Source organism: Salvelinus namaycush, chromosome 17, assembly GCF_016432855.1.
Source record: "Salvelinus namaycush isolate Seneca chromosome 17, SaNama_1.0, whole genome shotgun sequence".
NCBI classification, from domain to species: domain Eukaryota; kingdom Metazoa; phylum Chordata; class Actinopteri; order Salmoniformes; family Salmonidae; genus Salvelinus; species Salvelinus namaycush.
In genome coordinates this window covers 23483435-23502374 of record NC_052323.1, presented here as the reverse complement: position 1 = coordinate 23502374, position 18940 = coordinate 23483435, and the positions used below count along the sequence as shown (strand labels likewise).

The window sequence follows — 18940 nt, the reverse complement described above, 5'->3', positions numbered from 1 at the left end:
TACATTTAGCACAATTCGATTGAGGTAAATTATGTTTTCTTTATCCTTATTGCAGTTAAGGAAACCGAGCAACACATTCTCCCGTAATAAACAAAAGTCATCAAGAATATTAACAATGATAAAACTAGAAATATCTGTCCATCATTTCTTTACATGTCGACAATGCCAAAATAAAAGCAAAACTGCTTCTGGATGATCAACACAAAAAGTACAGCTAATGTTAATGTATTTTTTTGAGTTTCTCAGGTAAGGATTCACTGGGTAATACTGATCAGGTATTTGTGTGGTAATAACCATACTTTTTTCCAACAGATATTATTGACATGTATTCCAGTAAATGGTGACGTAAGGAATAGAAATAAAGCACATATAGATCTGTTGTTCTGAGGGAGCAAGGATAAATGCATTTTTTTTCTATTGAGGAGTCAACTGGATTAAGAGAGGGTAGCTCAAGAAGGTGAGGTCTGGTTACACCTCTAAACAACATGAGAGTTCAAGATGGAATAGTATCAAAGACTATAGCGAACTCTCTAGGACTTGGTGTAACAGCGATATTGTTACGAGATAATTGAGTAACAATTCTTCTGCATTAAAAAGTTGACTCACCAGCAGGATATGATTATTAAACCAGTTCTTTAAAAAAAAATCACTGGCAGTTACTCTGTAGGCTTTGGAAATTCCGTCCTTAGTCGAGGTGTGTACTTTAGGCCCACACGGGTCGTCACTAGTTACCACAGACACAAAGTCATAAACCCCTACAATTCTACAATTTATCTTCTAAACATCTGATTTCAACCTTAACCACACTGCTAATCTTACGTCCAACCTTAAATTAAGACCAAAAAGCACATTTTTGTTTTCATGAATTTTTACGATGTTGCCAATTTTGACTTTGGGGTTGTGGTAACTAGTGGGGAAACCTAACCTGCCTACGGCGTTTGATTGGCTGCCTTTTGCCAAATGACACGGTAACTAGTTTTTTTATTTAACACTTCTCACTCTCATGAACAAGTCGCAGGCAAATTGGGAAGTCTTGACGTTTACGCGGTCACCTGTGTATTTCAACTGTTTAACGCAAAGTAAGTTTGTTTTACCCTTAATTAACATTGATAACGTATGTATTGCCATTTATCAATCAAACTAGCTAGCTAGCCAACTATAGAACCAAGCTTGGCTCCTGTGTGGACTAAACTTTGGAAGCAACCACCGGTGTATGTGTAATAAAGTACTTTATTTTTCACTTTCAGTACAACTATAACGCTAGGCGTTGTAAAGAGTGATTGCACAACTGAGATTGGCACCATGTCTGATTTGGTGGATGCCAAATGCATAACTGCACAGGGGTAAGGCATTGCATTTCTCCTGTCAACCCTATCAGCTTCACAAAGAATATAGAATAGCAGGCGACAAAATGAAATGTAGGCATATTGAATGTAGACCTACTCTATGATTTTTATTTATTTATAACCCCATTGGGACGGTATGAGCTGGGCCATTTATAACCCCATTGGGATGAGTTGGGCCAGTGAACCTATTTTTACATAGTTCTATCAGCTCTCACATTCCGATAAAGTATAGTTTAATGCTTTCATTTACCCATGAATCGTGTTGGACAAATTATTATCTCAGTTCCATGAGCACGTGACGTCTGATCATAAACCAAAAACATTCTGGTCATTTTCCTCTGCTTAAATGTTGCTGACGCATGCCAGATCTTACAACGCCAGGATTGGTAGTTTACGTATCAGCTAACCACATATGTTATAGCTATCTGGTGCCCGACGCCACAGTCGATGACATAGCATATAACCATTGGTTGATGCATGCATTTAAGCATGTCATCTGTACAGTATAGTCGGAATGGTTTCGACTTGAGGTTCACTACATTCTCCTTTTAGTCTAAATGATGCTATGCCATTTGGTTTGAAAATGTACCTCAATCCAGGTATGGAAGGTGTCGCCCTACTCCTGGCATAATGGGATAATTAGAAGATTGAAATACTGTAAGTTTAAAAAAATTAAACTGCCCTTTTTGACAGCATGTTATCTCATTCTAAAGCAGCCCGTTGGATTGCAAAATAGTTACTTACCCCAATGCTAGGTGTTGAATTTTAATTGAGTCCAATGTGCTACTTTATTCAAATTAAAAAAACTGGCAATATTTCAATCTTTGCGACTGAGATAATGAAATAATTAGGAGTACAGCGACACTGTCCATCCCTGCATTAAGGTACGTTTTCAAGCCATATCCCTCATTCGTCACCGTGGTGCAAACATATTGGCCTAGTATCGTTTCAACTTTAAGGAGATTTCAGTGAACCTCAAGTCGAAACCATTCTGGCTAATGTTCAGGTATGTTAGAGGTTTCAATCCCCGGGCTCTATTAGCCAAACAACATGGATTTTCAACATAGGCTACCTGTGGAACCAGATTAACAAGGAAAATTGCATGTTTAAATGTTAAAAGGAACCTCTTCGTCTTTGTTCCAGGCCAGGGAGTCCCTCAGTGCCAAGGTTTACTATAGAGAATCATAAAGTAGATGCTAGGCCTCCAGCTGACATGTACACATATAAAATGAACTACCCCAGCCTTGGACAATGTGTCATCATCAACAACAAGAACTTTGACAGGAGAACAGGTAGGCATAAGTGTGTATTATAGGAGTTTTTTTTGTCCTGTTCAGGTTACGATGATATGTCAGATGTTGCTATCTACACTTAATTGGTAATTTCCCTTTTAAAGGAATGAGTTCTCGCAAGGGAACAGATGTGGACGCTGGCTATGCAAGGAAAGTGTTTGAACGTTTGGGGTACAACGTGAAAGTTGCCAATGACCAGACTGTGCAGCAGATCCAACAGCTGCTTTACACTGGTAAGTTCACCCGTCTGGATGTGAGTTAGATTTTCTTCTGTTCTAGAAGCTTCTTTTGAGAAGTTTTTCTGATCGTCTACAAATAAATTGCAATAATCATGGTAGTAGTGATGTGACATCTGGCTAACTTTAGGAAATCTCTCTGAATAAATGTTGATAGACTTTAAGTTTAAACTAAATGTGCGTGTATGACATTTTTCAGTGTCTCATGACGACCACAGCCAGTCGGCCTCCTTTGTGTGTGTGATGCTGAGCCATGGAGACGAGGGTGTGTTCTATGGCACAGATGGAAATGTGGAGCTCCAGAAGCTCACCGGACTCTTCAGGGGCGACCGCTGCAACACACTGGTGGGAAAGCCCAAACTCTTCTTCATCCAGGTACTGTAAGGTTTTAGCTGCCTGCTCTAAATTTCCCTTACCTAGAGAATCATTGAGCTGTGTATGTTTGTTGAATCCACTATAAAGACTGAGGAATGAGGATGCAGTGTAGCTGCATGACTTTGTAAATATGTTGTGTACTAAAGGGATGAACATGTATTCTGCATGACTGATATTCAGGGATAGTGTTAAAAGATTAGCCTCTCTTCCCTTGACCCCTAATCCTTCCTGTGGACCTGGTGAGTAGGCGTGCCGTGGGTCTGATCTGGACTGTGGAATAGAGACAGACAGTGTTGCTGGTGGAATAGAGACGGACAGCGTTGCTGGTAACTATCCAGCGAGGATTCCAGTGGAGGCAGATTTTCTCTATGCTTACTCTACAGCCCCAGGTAATAAACCCTGTTTATTGATCAACCTTTTTTTTAACCGCCCTCTCCTGACATACTTAAAGCTAGAATCCTTACTTGATACATTATTTTATTTTTTTTACTTCTAAATTAAATGTATATGTAAGTCGGAAGTTTACATACACTTAGGTTGGAGTCATTAAAACTAGTTTTTAGTAACAAACTATAGTTTTGGCAAGTCGGTTAGGACCTCTACTTTGTGCATGACACAAGTAATTTTTCTAACAATTGTTTACAGACAGTTTATTTCACTTATAATTCACTGTATCACAATTCCAGTGGGTCAGAAGTTTACATACACTAAGTTGACTGTGCCTTTAAACAGCTTGGAAAATTCCAGAAAATTGTCATGGCTTTAGAACCTTCTGATAGGCTAATTGACATCATTTGAGTCAATTGGAGGTGTACGTGTGGATGTATTTCAAGGCCTACCTTCAAATTCAGTGCCTCTTTGCTTGACATCATGGGAAAATCTAAAAAAAATCAGCCAAGACCTCTGGAAAAAAATTGTAGACCTTCACAAAGTCTGGTTCATCCTTTGGAGCAATTTCCTGACGGTACCACGTTCATCTGTACAAACAATAGTATGCAAGTATAAACACCATGGGACCACGCATCCGTCATACCGCTTAGGAAGGAGACGCATTCTGTCTCCTAGAGATGAACGTACTTTGGTGCAAAAAGTGCAAGTCAATCCCAGAACAACAGCAAAGGACCTTGTGAAGATGCTGGAGGAAACAGGTATAAAATGATCTATATCCACAGTAAAACGAGTCCTATATCGACATAACCTGATAGGCCGCTCAGCAAGGAAGAAGCCACTGCTCCAAAACCGCCATTAAAAAAAAAGCCAGACTACAGTTTGCAACTGCACATAGGTACAAAGATCGTACTTTTTGGAGAAATGTCCTCTGGTCTGATGAAACAAAAATAGAACTGTTTGGCCATAATGACCATCGTTATGTTTGGAGGAAAAAGGGGTAGGCTTGCAAGCTGACGAACACCATCCCAACCGTGAAGCACGGGGGTGGCAGCATGTTGTGGGGGTGCTTTGCTGCAGGAGGGACTGGTGCACTTCACAAAATAGATGGCATCACGAGGAGGGAAAATGATGTGGATATATTGAAGCAACATCTCAAGACATCAGTCAGGAAGTTGAAGCTTGGTCGCAGATGGGTCTTCCAAATGGACAATGACCCCAAGCATACTTCCAAAGTTGTGGCAAAATGGCTTAAGGACAACAAAGTCCAGGTATTGGAGTGGCCATCACAAAGCCCTGACCTCAATCCTATAGAAAATTTGTGGGCAGAACTGAAAAAAGTGTGTGCGAGCAAGGAGGCCTACAAACCTGACTCAGTTACACCTGCTCTGTCAGGAGAAATGGGCCAAAATTCACCCAACTGATTGTGGGAAGCTTGTGGAAAGGCTACCCGATACGTTTGACCCAAGTTAAACAATTTAAAGGCAATGCTACCAAATACTAATTGAGTGCATGTAAACTTCTGACCCACTGGGAATGTGATGAAAGGAATAAAAGCAGAAATAAATAATTCTCTCTGTTCTGACATCTCACATTCTTAAAATAAAGTGGTGATCCTAACTGACCTCAGACAGGGAATTTTTAATGGCTTAAATGTCAGGAATTGTGAAACACCTTTGCCAAACACATTTAAACCTAGTTTATGTAAACTTCTGACTTCAACTGTATATAACGGTTGATTTCTTGAGGCATTTATAAGTTATAATCTTCATGAGCTTAGGTTAACTGTCGTACCCCATCAGAACCCAACATATATATATATATAAGCTTGTTATACTCCAATGTTTGTAAACAAACTAAATGTAAACCAACACTGTATAGCCTCTCAACATGGTTAAAACTATCATTATAATATCATGGATGGTCAGTCCTTGCATACATAGTTCTCGCTTTGAATTTGATTGGTTAGGTTTCTCCAGGCCCATCCCTCAGCTTTTCACCAAAGCTCAGGCAGGGTGTCCATTTTATTGTTTCAATGAAAGTTTCCAGCTTTAAACACTATGTCATTTATTCATGCATACTACATACGTTACCTTTTACATGGTACAATGTAGGCACCCATTGTTACATAGTACTTACAACTGATATGTCTGAACTTACACAAACTGCAAATGGGTGAATCACAGTAGACTATAGGCCTACTAAAATAAAAGTATGGTAATGGTAATTTCACTGCACCTATGTACAAAAACGACCATGTACCACTTTAGAAGTTTTAGCAATGGTTACCATTGCTATAGTGTTTGACTGATTTGGTTTGAACTCCATAGGCTACTACTCCTGGAGGAACACCGACAAGGGCTCCTGGTTCATCCAGGCCCTCTGTGAGATGTTACAAAGGTACGGCAAACAGCTGGACATTATGCAGATCATGACACGTGTCAACCACAAGGTGGCACATGACTTCGAGGCTTCCCCCAATGCCAACAAGCAGATCCCTTGCATTGTGTCTATGTTGACCAAACATCTCTACTTTCCACATTGATTGTATATCCTGTGGGAACATTTTACATATTTGCACAGTGTGTGCTGGGGTTCTAAAGACCAGTACATTTTATATATAGGGATTCTCTGCACTGGACCAAATACCACTGTGGATAATCACTTATTCAAATACTTCTGTTTGGGGAAAGTCTAAAAGCGAAAAGGTATAAAATGTTTACGCTTGAGGCCTAAAGGGCATTATGTTGGACCACAGAATGGCTTTTTAATGGGGAAAGGCTGGCATTAAGTAATGACTATGCAATAGCAGTACTTGCTATTGATTTGTTGATCATGTATTTGGGATGGAACTAGGAATTTAAATGCTCTGAATTGTAGGGTAAACACATTTTCAGATAACATGGAATGAAAGTCACTCAGGCTTTGAAAGTATAGTAAAGTTGTGCCATGTCTCTATATAAATAATCTCTCACCCGTGAGGTGTTTTTTCATCTTTTGCACATTGTACATTCAAATAGGCTACTATATGAATAAAGGAGCTTTTATCCTTGGTAAATTGTGTTCCCAAGAAACAACATTTATGTAAATAGGATTTCAAGAAAAAAAATGTAAGAAAATATATAAATTTTTTGTTGATTCCTGGTGCAAGAATTTCTTGCATCCAATTGTGAAATAACGAACTGTAACATGTTTGCAATTTCATTGTGATAGTATTCCATATGAAAATCTAGCATAACATGGTTATTCAAAAGTTGAAAACTGTCTTTATCCAACACTTAATGGACATCTGAATGGGTGGGACTTGCAGAGTGTTTGGCCTCAGATAAGATGTCTGTGTCTGCAGGGCCGAGGAGCTTGCATTTCCTGTGTTAGGGGCCAGGGAAACCACACTGCCTCTGCTTTGCCTTTCTGACAATACTGACCAGAAACTACAAGGTTTTACTTTCATCAAGTTCAAAAAACAAAGACAGTTCATTAATCATGGGCAAACATTACATTGTTTTCTGATATTGTATGTAGGGTTTACAGTACACTAGTTGTCTGTCCACATTGTCAGAAATCAACTATGCAAAAAGCACTGTAGCAAGTTTGGAAACAGAGAAACTAGTTTCGTTTCAAGCAGAAAAGGCAAGCTGGAATCCAACCAGATGGGTGTTGAGGAAGTGAAAATGAAATTGAGGTGTCCGTTGCAGAGACGTAGACCAATGAGAAGACTTCCGTGCTCTCCAGAACCCTGTGCAACGCCATCTAGGCTCAGGGGACGTGAGACAAACAGATCGGGAGGGGATTTCCACGCCAAGCACTTCCCTTACTTGTTTTGCTTTCGATCTGGACACTGAAATAGGCTAAATTAACTTTTCGTTTGATATACAGAAACTCAAACTACACGAGAATATTGTTCAACTCACAAGAGGACTGTCGATTAATCAAGCTGAATAGAACACTTTATCGCAGGTAACGTTTCCGCATGTTATTATCGCTGAAGTTATGTATCTAGAATCACGAAGCGACATTGTAAACCCTAATCGAAAGTAATGTAATGTTGATCCATTGGCCAACCGACTTGGAATGAAGTTTATTTTCACTTTTGGGTTGATATGTCTAGCAGCTTTCTTGTGAACTTGAATTAGCACAGCTGTCAGTTTTGACGACAACGTGACTTGACAAGACTGAGCGAAATGTTTCTTTGTGGCGCATTGCGCACCAAAATGTCTACAGGCAATTGTTGCGGTATAACCATTTACAGGTAGTTTGTTATATTGTGTATGTTATCAGGCTAAGACAGAAATGGGCAGTATATTGGAATACGCTTGGTAAATTGCATGAATACCAGGCTACAACTGCAGGGTTTACGAAATGATAAATAAGTTATTTTACTGCCTAATTTTTAAAGCAAACTAGAATATGCATGATAAACCCAAGATGCAAATATATATTAAAGTAACATTCTAATATCCTGTTACTGAATATTGGTTTAGGAGTTAGTTGCATTTTGTTGAAGTGGACTTTGATCACTACTTGATTACTCTACCTCTACCTGTAGCCAATGATTCTCAACTCTACGATACCGGATGAAGTTTGGTGGCGATGAGATGAGTTTTGGCGGAGTGTAGCCTACCTCCGACTACATCGAGTCTGTATCTGTAGATGGTGGTAAAAAATGTTAATTATTTCATGCATACCTTGTACTTATGTTTGTACTGTGTAACTGGGTTATTTTCATTGGGTGCTGCAATCAGTCGTTTTTTATAAAAAAAATAGAATTTGACCCAACCTCCGCCAATAGAGCCATTGTTTGTTAAAGTAGAAGGAGCAGCCCTGCACCGCGCAATTTGACAGTCACATAGAATTACGTTTTTATCGAAACCTTCGGATTGCAGCAACTGAAAGAAAGGAACACAGTTACACATGACAAACAAGTACAAGGTACGCATGAAAGAATGGACATTTTTACTGGTATCGACTGATACCGACTCGATGTAGTCGGAAGTAGGCTACACTGCCAAAACTCAGCGCCTCGCTGCTCAACTCCATCGGGTAACGTGGATTTGAGAATTCTTGGCTACCGTTGCATGCAGTAATAACTAAGCAACTTGCATGGTCATCACAAGCTTATGTGCACCTTTAACCATTAACACCTTATTACACATCAACAAAGTAAAGCTTGACGTGTGCTAAAACACAACTGCGCCTATTCGCGTTTTGTTGTAACCCTCTGTAAAATATTTATTGTGGCGCTGGGTTTCTGCTCTGTAGTAAGAGAATGATATCAGATGTTGCTGATGTGCTCAGGGAATGATGTCATCCCCCTAATGGGCCTCTTTGCCACAGAGGTTTTCTGACCTGTTGCTGTCTACAGGAAGCTAAGGAAAGGGGGAATTCATTACATTTACTGTTTATCTCCTCCTTGCTCTCTGCAGGCGACCATGCCCGTGGAGAGGATGCGAATGCGGCCATGGCTGGTGGAACAGATAAACTCTTCCCTAATCCCTGGCCTGATATGGATTAATAGAGTGGGTGAAATGTATCTTTATTGAGACATTCAGTTTTCTTCAGTATGGAAAATCCACACATTCTAAGATTATTCTGTACCAGATTTTCAGTTTTTGCTGAAGCAATTTGCTACCAAACCCAACAACGTAACCCCTCCGTCACACAAACAGGTTTACACTCCTATCTAAACAGTCAACCATATTCTGTCAAACTTCTGTGTTTTTAAGTTGTGTGTGTTTTGTTTGCTTGTTATATTTTCTAAATCCTCACTGGCAAGTACTGTATGTAGAAACAGGAAACACACACATGTATGTGCTGATGATGTGTTAGCCAAGTCATAAAGTATATCTGAATCATTGTTGTGATGAACCTGCAGGAGAAGAGGATCTTCCAGATTCCATGGATGCATGCTGCAAGGCATGGCTGGGATTTGGAGAAAGATGCTCCTTTATTTATGAACTGGGCCATTCATACAGGTACGGTAATGAACATTTCAAATGATAAGAAATGACCAACAATACACAGTTCTACATGACCAATGCTACTGTTGTGTTATGACTTAAGTTTATGCAGCAGTATGGCCTTCCCATAATAAGTGATTTTGTCTAATCAGGAAAATACCAACTAGGGATCGACAAACCAGACCCGAAAACATGGAAGGCCAATTTCCGCTGTGCTATGAACTCTCTGCCTGATATTGAGGAGGTGAAAGACAAGAGCATCAAGAAGGGGACCAACGCTTTCAGAGTATACAAGATGCTGTCTGCTTCAGAGCGCCAGACCAAGAAAGGCAAGTGGTTCTCTGAGTCTCTGGCTGCAGGTAGACAGGCAGCCTAATTCTGATATTTTTTTCACTAATCGGTATTTTGACCAATCAGATCACTTCTGAAAAAGATCTGATGTGAAAAGATCTGATGTGAAAAGATCTGATGTGATTGGTCAAAAACCAATTAGTCATAAAAAAAGACAGAATTGGGTTGCCTGTGTAAATGCAGTCTCTGGCTCAGCGAGTACAGTGGTTGAATTCAAATCACATTTTATTTGTTACGTGCTTAGTCTACACCTGTGGTTTACTAACAGTGAACTGCATGGTAAACAACAGGTGTAGACTAACAGTTAAATGCTTACTGACGGGTCCTTTCCCAAAATGTAGAGTTAAAGATTTAAGATAAATAGAAATAGTGATGCAAGGAATAAATACAGTGAATAACAATAACAGGTAAAACTAACATGGCTATATACAGGGAGTACCAGGTAGTAACATGGCTATATACAGGGAGTACCAGGTAGTAACATGGCTATATACAGGGAGTACCAGGTAGTAACATGGCTATATACAGGGAGTACCAGGTAGTAACATGGCTATATACAGGGAGTACCAGGTAGTAACATGGCTATATACAGGGAGTACCAGGTAGTAACATGGCTATATACAGGGAGTACCAGGTAGTAACATGGCTATATACAGGGAGTACCAGGTAGTAACATGGCTATATACAGGGAGTACCAGGTAGTAACAAGGCTATATACAGGGAGTACCAGGTAGTAACATGGCTATATACAGGGAGTACCAGGTAGTAACATTATAAATGGCAAACTGAAGGATATATCCGCTTTCAGAGGGTCACACTTATGACTGTATTAAGGCATTATGATGTGGCCAGTTTTGCATTCAACTTCAATTCATGTGTAATATGTGCTCTGAGTATTAATTTGGTATATGATGTAATAACATGTAGAAAACTGATCCACATTTGACACACTGAAATAGATTGTGTGTAACAATGGACTGTCTATTAACAATGGACTGTGTGTGTTTTCTAGGAAAGAAGAGGACTGAGAAAGGAGGAAAGAACAAGGTAATAACCATCATCAAAATGTTATGTTGACACAACACCTCCGTGCATCAGTCTATAATCAATTTCACATTCAAACTATTATTTTAAATGAATAATTTGCATGTAAAATGGTATGAACATGGATAACAGACCTTCAATGAGGATGGAGAGAGATGCCCACACCCCTCTATCTCTGTCACCCCTGCAGCAGGTGGAGCCCGGGTTCCCAGCCATGGAGAGCATGAATGGGTCTGTTGGAGACCATCACGGGCCGGTAGTGAAGGTGGAGGTGAAGGAGGAGGTGAAAGACGAGTACTTTACAGACTGCACAGGTAATACCTGGCATTAGTGTGTTTGTGTGTCCCCAATTGCACACTAATCCCTATATAGTTCACTTCTTTTGATCACTTTCCATAGGGCTCTGGTCAAAAGTAGTGCACTTTACAGGGAACACGATGCCATTTGTGACCACCTTGTGTCTACTACATACCTCAGTCAATGTAATTGATGTTGATTTTAAAGGTGTGTGGTAAACATGCAAGACTGCACAGCTATAGTAGTTAATTATGCTCTTACTAATGTCTTATATGCATACATTTTGTTTTTGGTTGTGTATTTGTATTTATTTGGGATCCCCATTAGTTCCTGCGAAAGCAGCAGCTACTCTTCTTGGGGTTTATTAAGGATCCCCATAAGTTCTGCCGAGGCAGCAGCTACTCTTCCTGGGGTTTATTAAGGATCCCCGTTAGTTCTGCCAAGGCAGCAGCTACACTTCCTGGGGTTTATTATGGATCCACATTAGTTCCTACCAAGGCAGCAGCTACTCTTCCTTGTGTTTATTATGGATCACCATTAGTTCTGCCAAGGCAGAAGCTACTCTTCCTGGGGTTTATTAAGGATCCCCATTAGTTCTGCCAAGGCAGCAGCTACTCTTCCTGGGGTCCAAACACATTGAGACACTTACATTACATTTAAAACAAAATATAAAACAGTACATCATATAACATTATTACACAACAACATATCTACAATACAAAATGATATAATACCACCATATAACAATATCACAATGTACCTGTGTGTAGAGTGCTTGTGTGCGTATGTGTGTCTTTCCTCTGGATGACCGTTTAATAACCAGGGATCATCCTCTTTTCCTCAGAATATCTTCATCAGAGCAGTCACAGTCCTGGGTACGACCAGCTGATCGTTGACGACCTGCCTTGTGTCTGCCAGACCATCGAGGTGACCACGGAGAACGAGGAGCAGTCAGTCAGCTCCAGCCACCCGTACCCACTCCAGATCTCCCCTGTGTCCTCGTATGGAGGTCAGTCCACCCCCCCCCCACACCCCCTAAATGCTCCCATCCCAACCCATGCCTTAACACGACAGACATGGGTGCTTGCCCTTGAATTTGGGATCCCAATTGGCATGTAGAATTGTGCCTTCAACTCCTCCACCCACGGTGAGGACACTGGCAGCTACAATCTTTCCTGCAGAAGACCTGCAAGTCACATCAGTACCCATCATAGGTTTTAATAGAGTGGTAGAATCCTTGTCAGCCACATCAAAATTAAGCTAGAGTTGAATGAGATCTACAATCAAATAAGACTGATAGGTGAATCATTTATTTGGTGATTGGAGGTATTAATTACTAGATTTTCAACACCATTCTATGCTTGTGGCTTCAAAGGGACAGTATCAGCTCCATTTCAAAATACCAGGTAAAATGGAAACCTTTGAACCTTTATTTGAGCCAGGTAGTGTAGTACTGTGTTGTATTGCTTAATGTATATTAGGGTTTATGGCTTTGCTGTTGCAAGCTCAAGGCCAGTGTGTGTCATCATAAAGATGGCTACATCTCCACTGTCATTCAACCTGCTCCTGTTATTACTGTAGAGTAAGTTAATGTGTTGTAAAGTGACATACTGTACACAGTACAACTACTAGTCCTGCATGTTTAGTATTTGGTGAAGCATTAAACGATCAATGATTGTTTAGAGGCTGCCTAGAGTGTATCACTGATGGTAGCAGATAATCCTCACATCATCATCCCTCTCTAACCTGTTAGTCTGGAAATCCCTGACTGTGTTTCATGGTTCTTCTTCCTGGTCTGCTTAACAGAGAGTGACCCAGACAGTTTGCACAGTGAAGAGGACTCCAAGGAGGTAAGCCCTGAGCTCTGTCTACACGTATTATACCAGTCTGTGTACACACTAAAGGACTGAACAATAGAATACATATCTGTATCAGAAGCAAAGCACATCATTTAAAACTGGTTGTCCTGGTAACCATGGTTAGTTTAGTAATCACTCAAGACAGACAGATTTTTTTGTAAGATTGGAAAGGTACACAGAAGCCTTTGATTTTAAGCCTGTGCATTAGAGCTGGCCGATATTGATTAAAATCCATATCATGATAAATTTAGTGAATTATCTCGATAAAGATAAATTGAACGCTAAGTTCATAACATGAATGCACCAGTTACTCTTTTATATTACCCTTAAAACTACTGCTGCTACTTTGAATGTTGTAGCTATCAATTGTCCCATCAACAATCAGCAATATTAGCAAACTTATTTTGTGCCAAACTTAACATTTCTCTAGTAGGGCCCTATAAGTTATTTATCTTAATGAAAGATATCAGCAAAATTTCCATGATGAGTGGTCGATCATTTTCAGCACTTTGAAGGAGCGCTTGTAACACGGAGCGATAGCTTTGTTTTATGGTGCCACTGTAGATGGCCTGTTTATGGTGCCACTGTAGATGGCCTGTTTATGGTGCCTTTGTAGCTGGCCTGTTCGCTAAGGCAAGGGAAGGGCACTTCGCCAGCAACATTCGCTTATTCCAATAGGGCTGAGCGGCATGGCTGGGCCTGCCTGGGAACACAGACACATACAGCTGAAACATCTGATAAACAAGCCTTAACTTGAAGCCCACCATTTTGAGTTCATTACATTAGCCAGTTCTACTGCTTAACAGCTGAGTACAGTAACTGTAGCATGGTAATACTGTCACTCTACCTCCACCTCCAGGTCTACCTCTACCACTACCTCTAGCTTATATTGTCAGTTTCTGTTCTAGAGTGCTCTGATGTAAAGAAAGACAAAACAACAGAAGGCAGCTCTCTGGTGAATACTGGATTCACTTGTTTCCCATGGCTAATGATTCACCCTAATTTAATATCTTGAATTGTCCTCAAAACAAGCCCAATCACAAATCAAACACGTACAGTGTGTTTGATTTGTGATTGGTAAGTATTTGTGATTGGAAAGTATTCATACCCCTTGACCTGTTCCACATTTTGTTGTTAGCCTGAATAAAAAATGTATTAAATATATTTTTTTTCCCTCACCCATCTACACACAGTACCCCATAATGTCAAAGTGAAAAGATGTTTTTAGAAATGTTTTATGTTTTTGGGGGGAAATTAAATACAGAAATATCTCTTATTCACACCCCTGAGTCAATACTTTGTAGAAGCACCTTTGGCAGCGATTACAGCTGTGAGTCTTTCTGGGTAAGTTTAAGAGCTTTCCACACCTGGATTGTGCAACATTTGCCAAGTTTCTTTCTTTAAAAAATTCTTACAGTTCTGTCAAATTGGTTGTTGTTAATTGCAAGACAACCATTTTCAGGGCTTGCCATAGATTTTCAAGCAGATTTAAGTCAAAACTGTGTCTCGGCCATTCCTTGGTAAGCAACTCCATTGTAGGTTTGGCCTTTTGTTTTAGGTTATTGTCCTGCTGGAAGGTGAATTCATCTCCCAGTGTCTGGTGGAAAGCAGACTACCAGGTTTTCCACTAGGATTTTGCCTGTGCTTAGCTCCATTCCATTTATTTTTTATCCTGAAAAACTCTCCAGTCCTTAATAATTACAAGCATACGCATAACATAATGCAGCCACAACAATGCTTGAAAATATGGAGAGTGGTACTCAGTAATGTGCTGGGTTGTATTTGACCCAAACATAACACTTTGTATTCAGGACAAAAAGTTAATTGCTTTGCCACATTTTTTGCAATATTACTTTAGTGCGTTGTTGCAAACAGGATGCACGTTTTGAAATATTTTATTCAGTACAGGCTTCCTCCTTTTCACTCTGTCAATTAGGTTAGTATTGTGGAGTAACTACAATATTGTTGATCCATCCTCAGTTTTTCTCCTATCATAGCCATTAAACTCTAACTGTTTTAAAGTCACTATTGGCCTCATGGTGAAATCCCTGAGTGGTTTCCTTCCTCTCCGGCAACTGAGTTAGGAAGAACACCTGTATCTTTGTAGTGACTGAGTGTAGTTATACGTCATCCAAAGTGTAATTAATAACTTCACCATGCTCAAAAGGATATTCAATGTCTACCAATAGGTGCCCTTTGCAAGGCATTGAAAAACCTCCCTGGTTTTTGTGGTTGAATCTGTTTGAAATTCACTGCTCGACTGGGGGACCTTACAGATAAGCGGATGTGTGGGGTACAGAGATGAGGTAGTCATTAAAAAAATCATGTTAATCTCTATTATTGCGCACAGAGTGAGTCCATGCAACTTATTATGTGACTTGTTAAGCAAATCTTTACTCCTGAACTTATTTAGGCTTGCCATAAAGGGGTTGAATACTTGTTGACTCAAGACATTTCAGCTTTAAATTGTTAATTCATTTGTTAAACTTTCGGGAAAAAACATCATTCCACTTTGATATTATAGGGTATTGTGTGTAGGCGAGTGACACAAAAAGAATCTCAATTTAATCCATTTTAAATTTGGGCTGAAAAAGTCAAGGTGTGTGAATCATTTCTGAAGGCGCTGTACATACCGTTACAAAACAAGGCCAATAGCAAATCAAGCACATGCGTATCGTTACAAAGCATGGCCAATCACAAATCAAGCACATGCATTTTGTTACAGAATGCATTATTTATTTCTTAAATTTTGTCTTTGTATTGTTTGAATACATATTGACATGCCCACTGGAGGAACAGAGAACTAGTATAACGCCAGGCTGTTTTCTGTGCCCAATGAAGCCCTGGGTGGAGAGTGGGGAGATGAGGTCCCTTTAGTATGAGGTTCCTTAGTATAGATGAATCATGCAGAGCTCAACAGCAGGAGGACAAGCATGTTAGAAAGTATTAAGAACAAGTTTGACAGTGCTCATAAACATGACAATATATGTGAATGTCAATGTGTTTCAGCCACGTTTTGCTAGACTTGCTATGTCAATGAAATTCCCTCTTCTAATGCTTTAAATGATTTATGAAGATTCCGCAAACAGACCAGTATACATGTTGAGAAATATGCTAGTAGCCAACTCTATATTCATGTATATCCTGAAATGAGTGTTTGAATGGTTATGGCATTGGCTGAGTTAAACCCACCTTCTGTGTGACTTGCAGGATCTTCATGGTGGGCTGTGGGAATCAAGTTTCACTTCCTCTGTGCTGAGAGTGCCCTCTTGCTCACTACCCAGCATGGCCACCTTTGTCACTGGTGGAAAGGTAACCAACTTCAAAGTGACCAGCACCAGGGACCCCATGCCCCTCATTAGCTACAGCAACAGCCCCTGGACCAGGGACTTGCCAGCAGCCCAGCACCCTCCCTCAGAGCAGGCTTCCTCCAGCCAGGCCTCTGCTGCAGAGACCAGAGCCAGCGTTATCATGAAGACATCAGACGTCTCCTCTGTCAAGACCTGCTGAAGCCCTGGCAGTGCAGTGACTCAAGACCAGATACAGGCCAGTCAGTGGCAGGCTTGGCGTTGAAAAGCATTGTTCACTGCTGGGCTTGTTGTTCGACCAGAGTGCCTACTCATAGGAATGACTGGGAGTATGTCTATGGGACATACAGTATAGGGGCTCTGTGAGCTGTAGAATATGAATCGATGCCCAAACTGAACCTGCCAAGATCTCAGGGCCTTTTAGATGGGATGGGAGTGAGGGGATGAATCTACAAACTGTTGGGCGTCTCTCCCACTCTCCACCCACTGTTAATAATGTATATACTGATATGTCTGCGTAATGGCATACCGCTTCTGCACCTTATGGAAAACACTGATGGGGATGTGAGTGGCCACCCTGGCTGTGTGTTTACACTGACAGCAAGGCTGAAGCCTGGGAAAGGCCTTAAGAGGCCTTGCTGATCTAACTTTCCAACCTTGTCTTTGACCTTCAAGGTGATGCCATCCATTGGTTAGAAGGATGAAGTGAGTAAATGCACCTGGTCATTTATCTTGATGCCTTTTAAGCACGCTTATATATATTTTTTTATATAAAGGGACATTTTAATCTAAGGTGGACAATTTATTTGATTTATATATTTTTTACTCAATGAAAGATTTCTGATTCTTTGTTAGATTTGTTTTTTATTATTGTTATTTACATGACACATTATGAAGAAAAAAATACATTTTTATCAACAAGTCCGCATTTGTGACATCTCGTGTGTGAAATTGTATAGGCTTGTTGCTTATGTGTGCCTATATGTAATGTTTTAAATTAGTTGCTAAATCTATTTACACACGTTTGAGTGTGTCACACATTCATGGCCAACTCTTAATCCTGTGGATCAACATGCAAATCTTAATAAAAATATTGTTTTGTAATCTTGTGGTACTACAGTGTAGTAGATGTTTTTTTTCAAGTGACACAGATTACCAGAGGTCAGCAATGTCTGTTTTCTGACCATGTGTGAAACGTTTGGTTCAGCTGTTGGATCCTGCTGTCCTTTCTCAACTCTGGAAGATTTTTACAAAGAAAATGGTGCCAACAGTGAGTGTTTTGCCTCTGTATGTTGAATCATAGTATTACTTGTTTCAACAAATCAAATCTAATTTTATTTGTCACATACACATGGTTAATGCGAGTGTAGCGAAATGCTTGTGCTTCTAGTTCCGACAATGCAGTAATAACAGGCATGAATGCAGTGATATTCCAGCTATTGCATAATGGCTCTGAAAAGTCTACAAATACTAGTGATTGTGAACTGAAAATTAAGGGTTTTTTTCTTCCTTTTTTTTTTTTTTTTACCTGGCTTCCTCTTAACAATCCTTTCACATTCTATTGTGTGTGTGTGTGTGTGGGGGGGGGGGAGGTAGTTGCTGAGCTCCGGCTTCAGCAGCACACCAAATGGGCCTGCTTTGGCTCATGCTCTGGCTGCCTTTTAGTTTCGGTTGCTGTTCTTAACTTCCTGTTTGCGCCTGAACACACAGCCAATTGGTGCCCGGGTTGCTGTGACAACCACACACCAGATAGGCCATTAATCAATCCCAGAGTAAACAGTCTCAACCACTCCACAGGATAGTCCAGACAGAGCACATAACAGCACACAAATGCCAAGCATTATGAAACGGCATTGTTAAAGGACTGGACCATCAGACCTCTGCAGATCTTAAAATGCATTGTCCAGCCCAAGGACTTTTGTTTGAATGAAAAGAGGTATATAAAATACAACTATTATTACATTTTTTTCATTTAGTTTCATTCATGTCCTTGGTTTGGTTGAATAGTCTCTGGGCAAATGCAAATGGTCAAGTTCATGACAATACTGTAGTTACAGTGCCTTCAGAAAGTATTCAACCCCCTTGACATACCACATTTTAATATGTACAGCCTGAATTCAAAATGTATTAAATATATTCATTTTCTCAGCCATTTACACACAATACCCCATAATGACAAAGTGTAAACATGTTTTTACAAATGTTTGCAAATTTATTGAAAATGAAATACAGAAATATATTACATTTGCATAAGTATTCACAACCCTTTGCTATGACACTACCATCTGAGCTGAGGTGCATCCAATTTCCTTTGATCATCATCCTTGAGATATCACGACAACTTGATTGGAGTCCACCTGTGACCAATTCAATTCTTTGGACGTGATTTACAAACACACCTGTCTATATAAGGTCCCAAAGTTGACGGTGTATGTCAGAGCAAAAAGTATACCATTAAGTCCAGGGAACTGTCCACAGATGGCCGAGA

The 18940-nt window shown here is 40.1% G+C and overlaps 2 protein-coding genes across 2 annotated transcripts; both read left to right on the top strand.

The window, feature by feature from the left end:
• Positions 1-1850: 1850 nt before the first annotated feature.
• casp3b (caspase 3, apoptosis-related cysteine peptidase b) lies at positions 1851-6722 on the top strand. The gene is made up of 5 exons (XM_039012474.1): positions 1851-2638; positions 2743-2871; positions 3074-3249; positions 3497-3638; positions 5967-6722. Exons 1-5 carry the CDS (start codon positions 2560-2562, stop codon positions 6179-6181), a joined length of 741 nt encoding a protein of 246 aa, XP_038868402.1. The 5' UTR covers positions 1851-2559; the 3' UTR covers positions 6182-6722.
• Positions 6723-7377: 655 nt separating this feature from the next.
• Positions 7378-17566, top strand: irf2 (interferon regulatory factor 2). Its single transcript, XM_039012473.1, has 9 exons — positions 7378-7593; positions 9060-9152; positions 9509-9608; positions 9746-9922; positions 10957-10991; positions 11179-11302; positions 12130-12294; positions 13092-13135; positions 16355-17566. The coding sequence occupies exons 2-9, from the start codon at positions 9066-9068 to the stop codon at positions 16652-16654; spliced, it is 1032 nt and encodes a 343-aa protein (XP_038868401.1). The 5' UTR covers positions 7378-7593; positions 9060-9065; the 3' UTR covers positions 16655-17566.
• The last annotated feature ends 1374 nt before the right edge of the window (positions 17567-18940 follow it).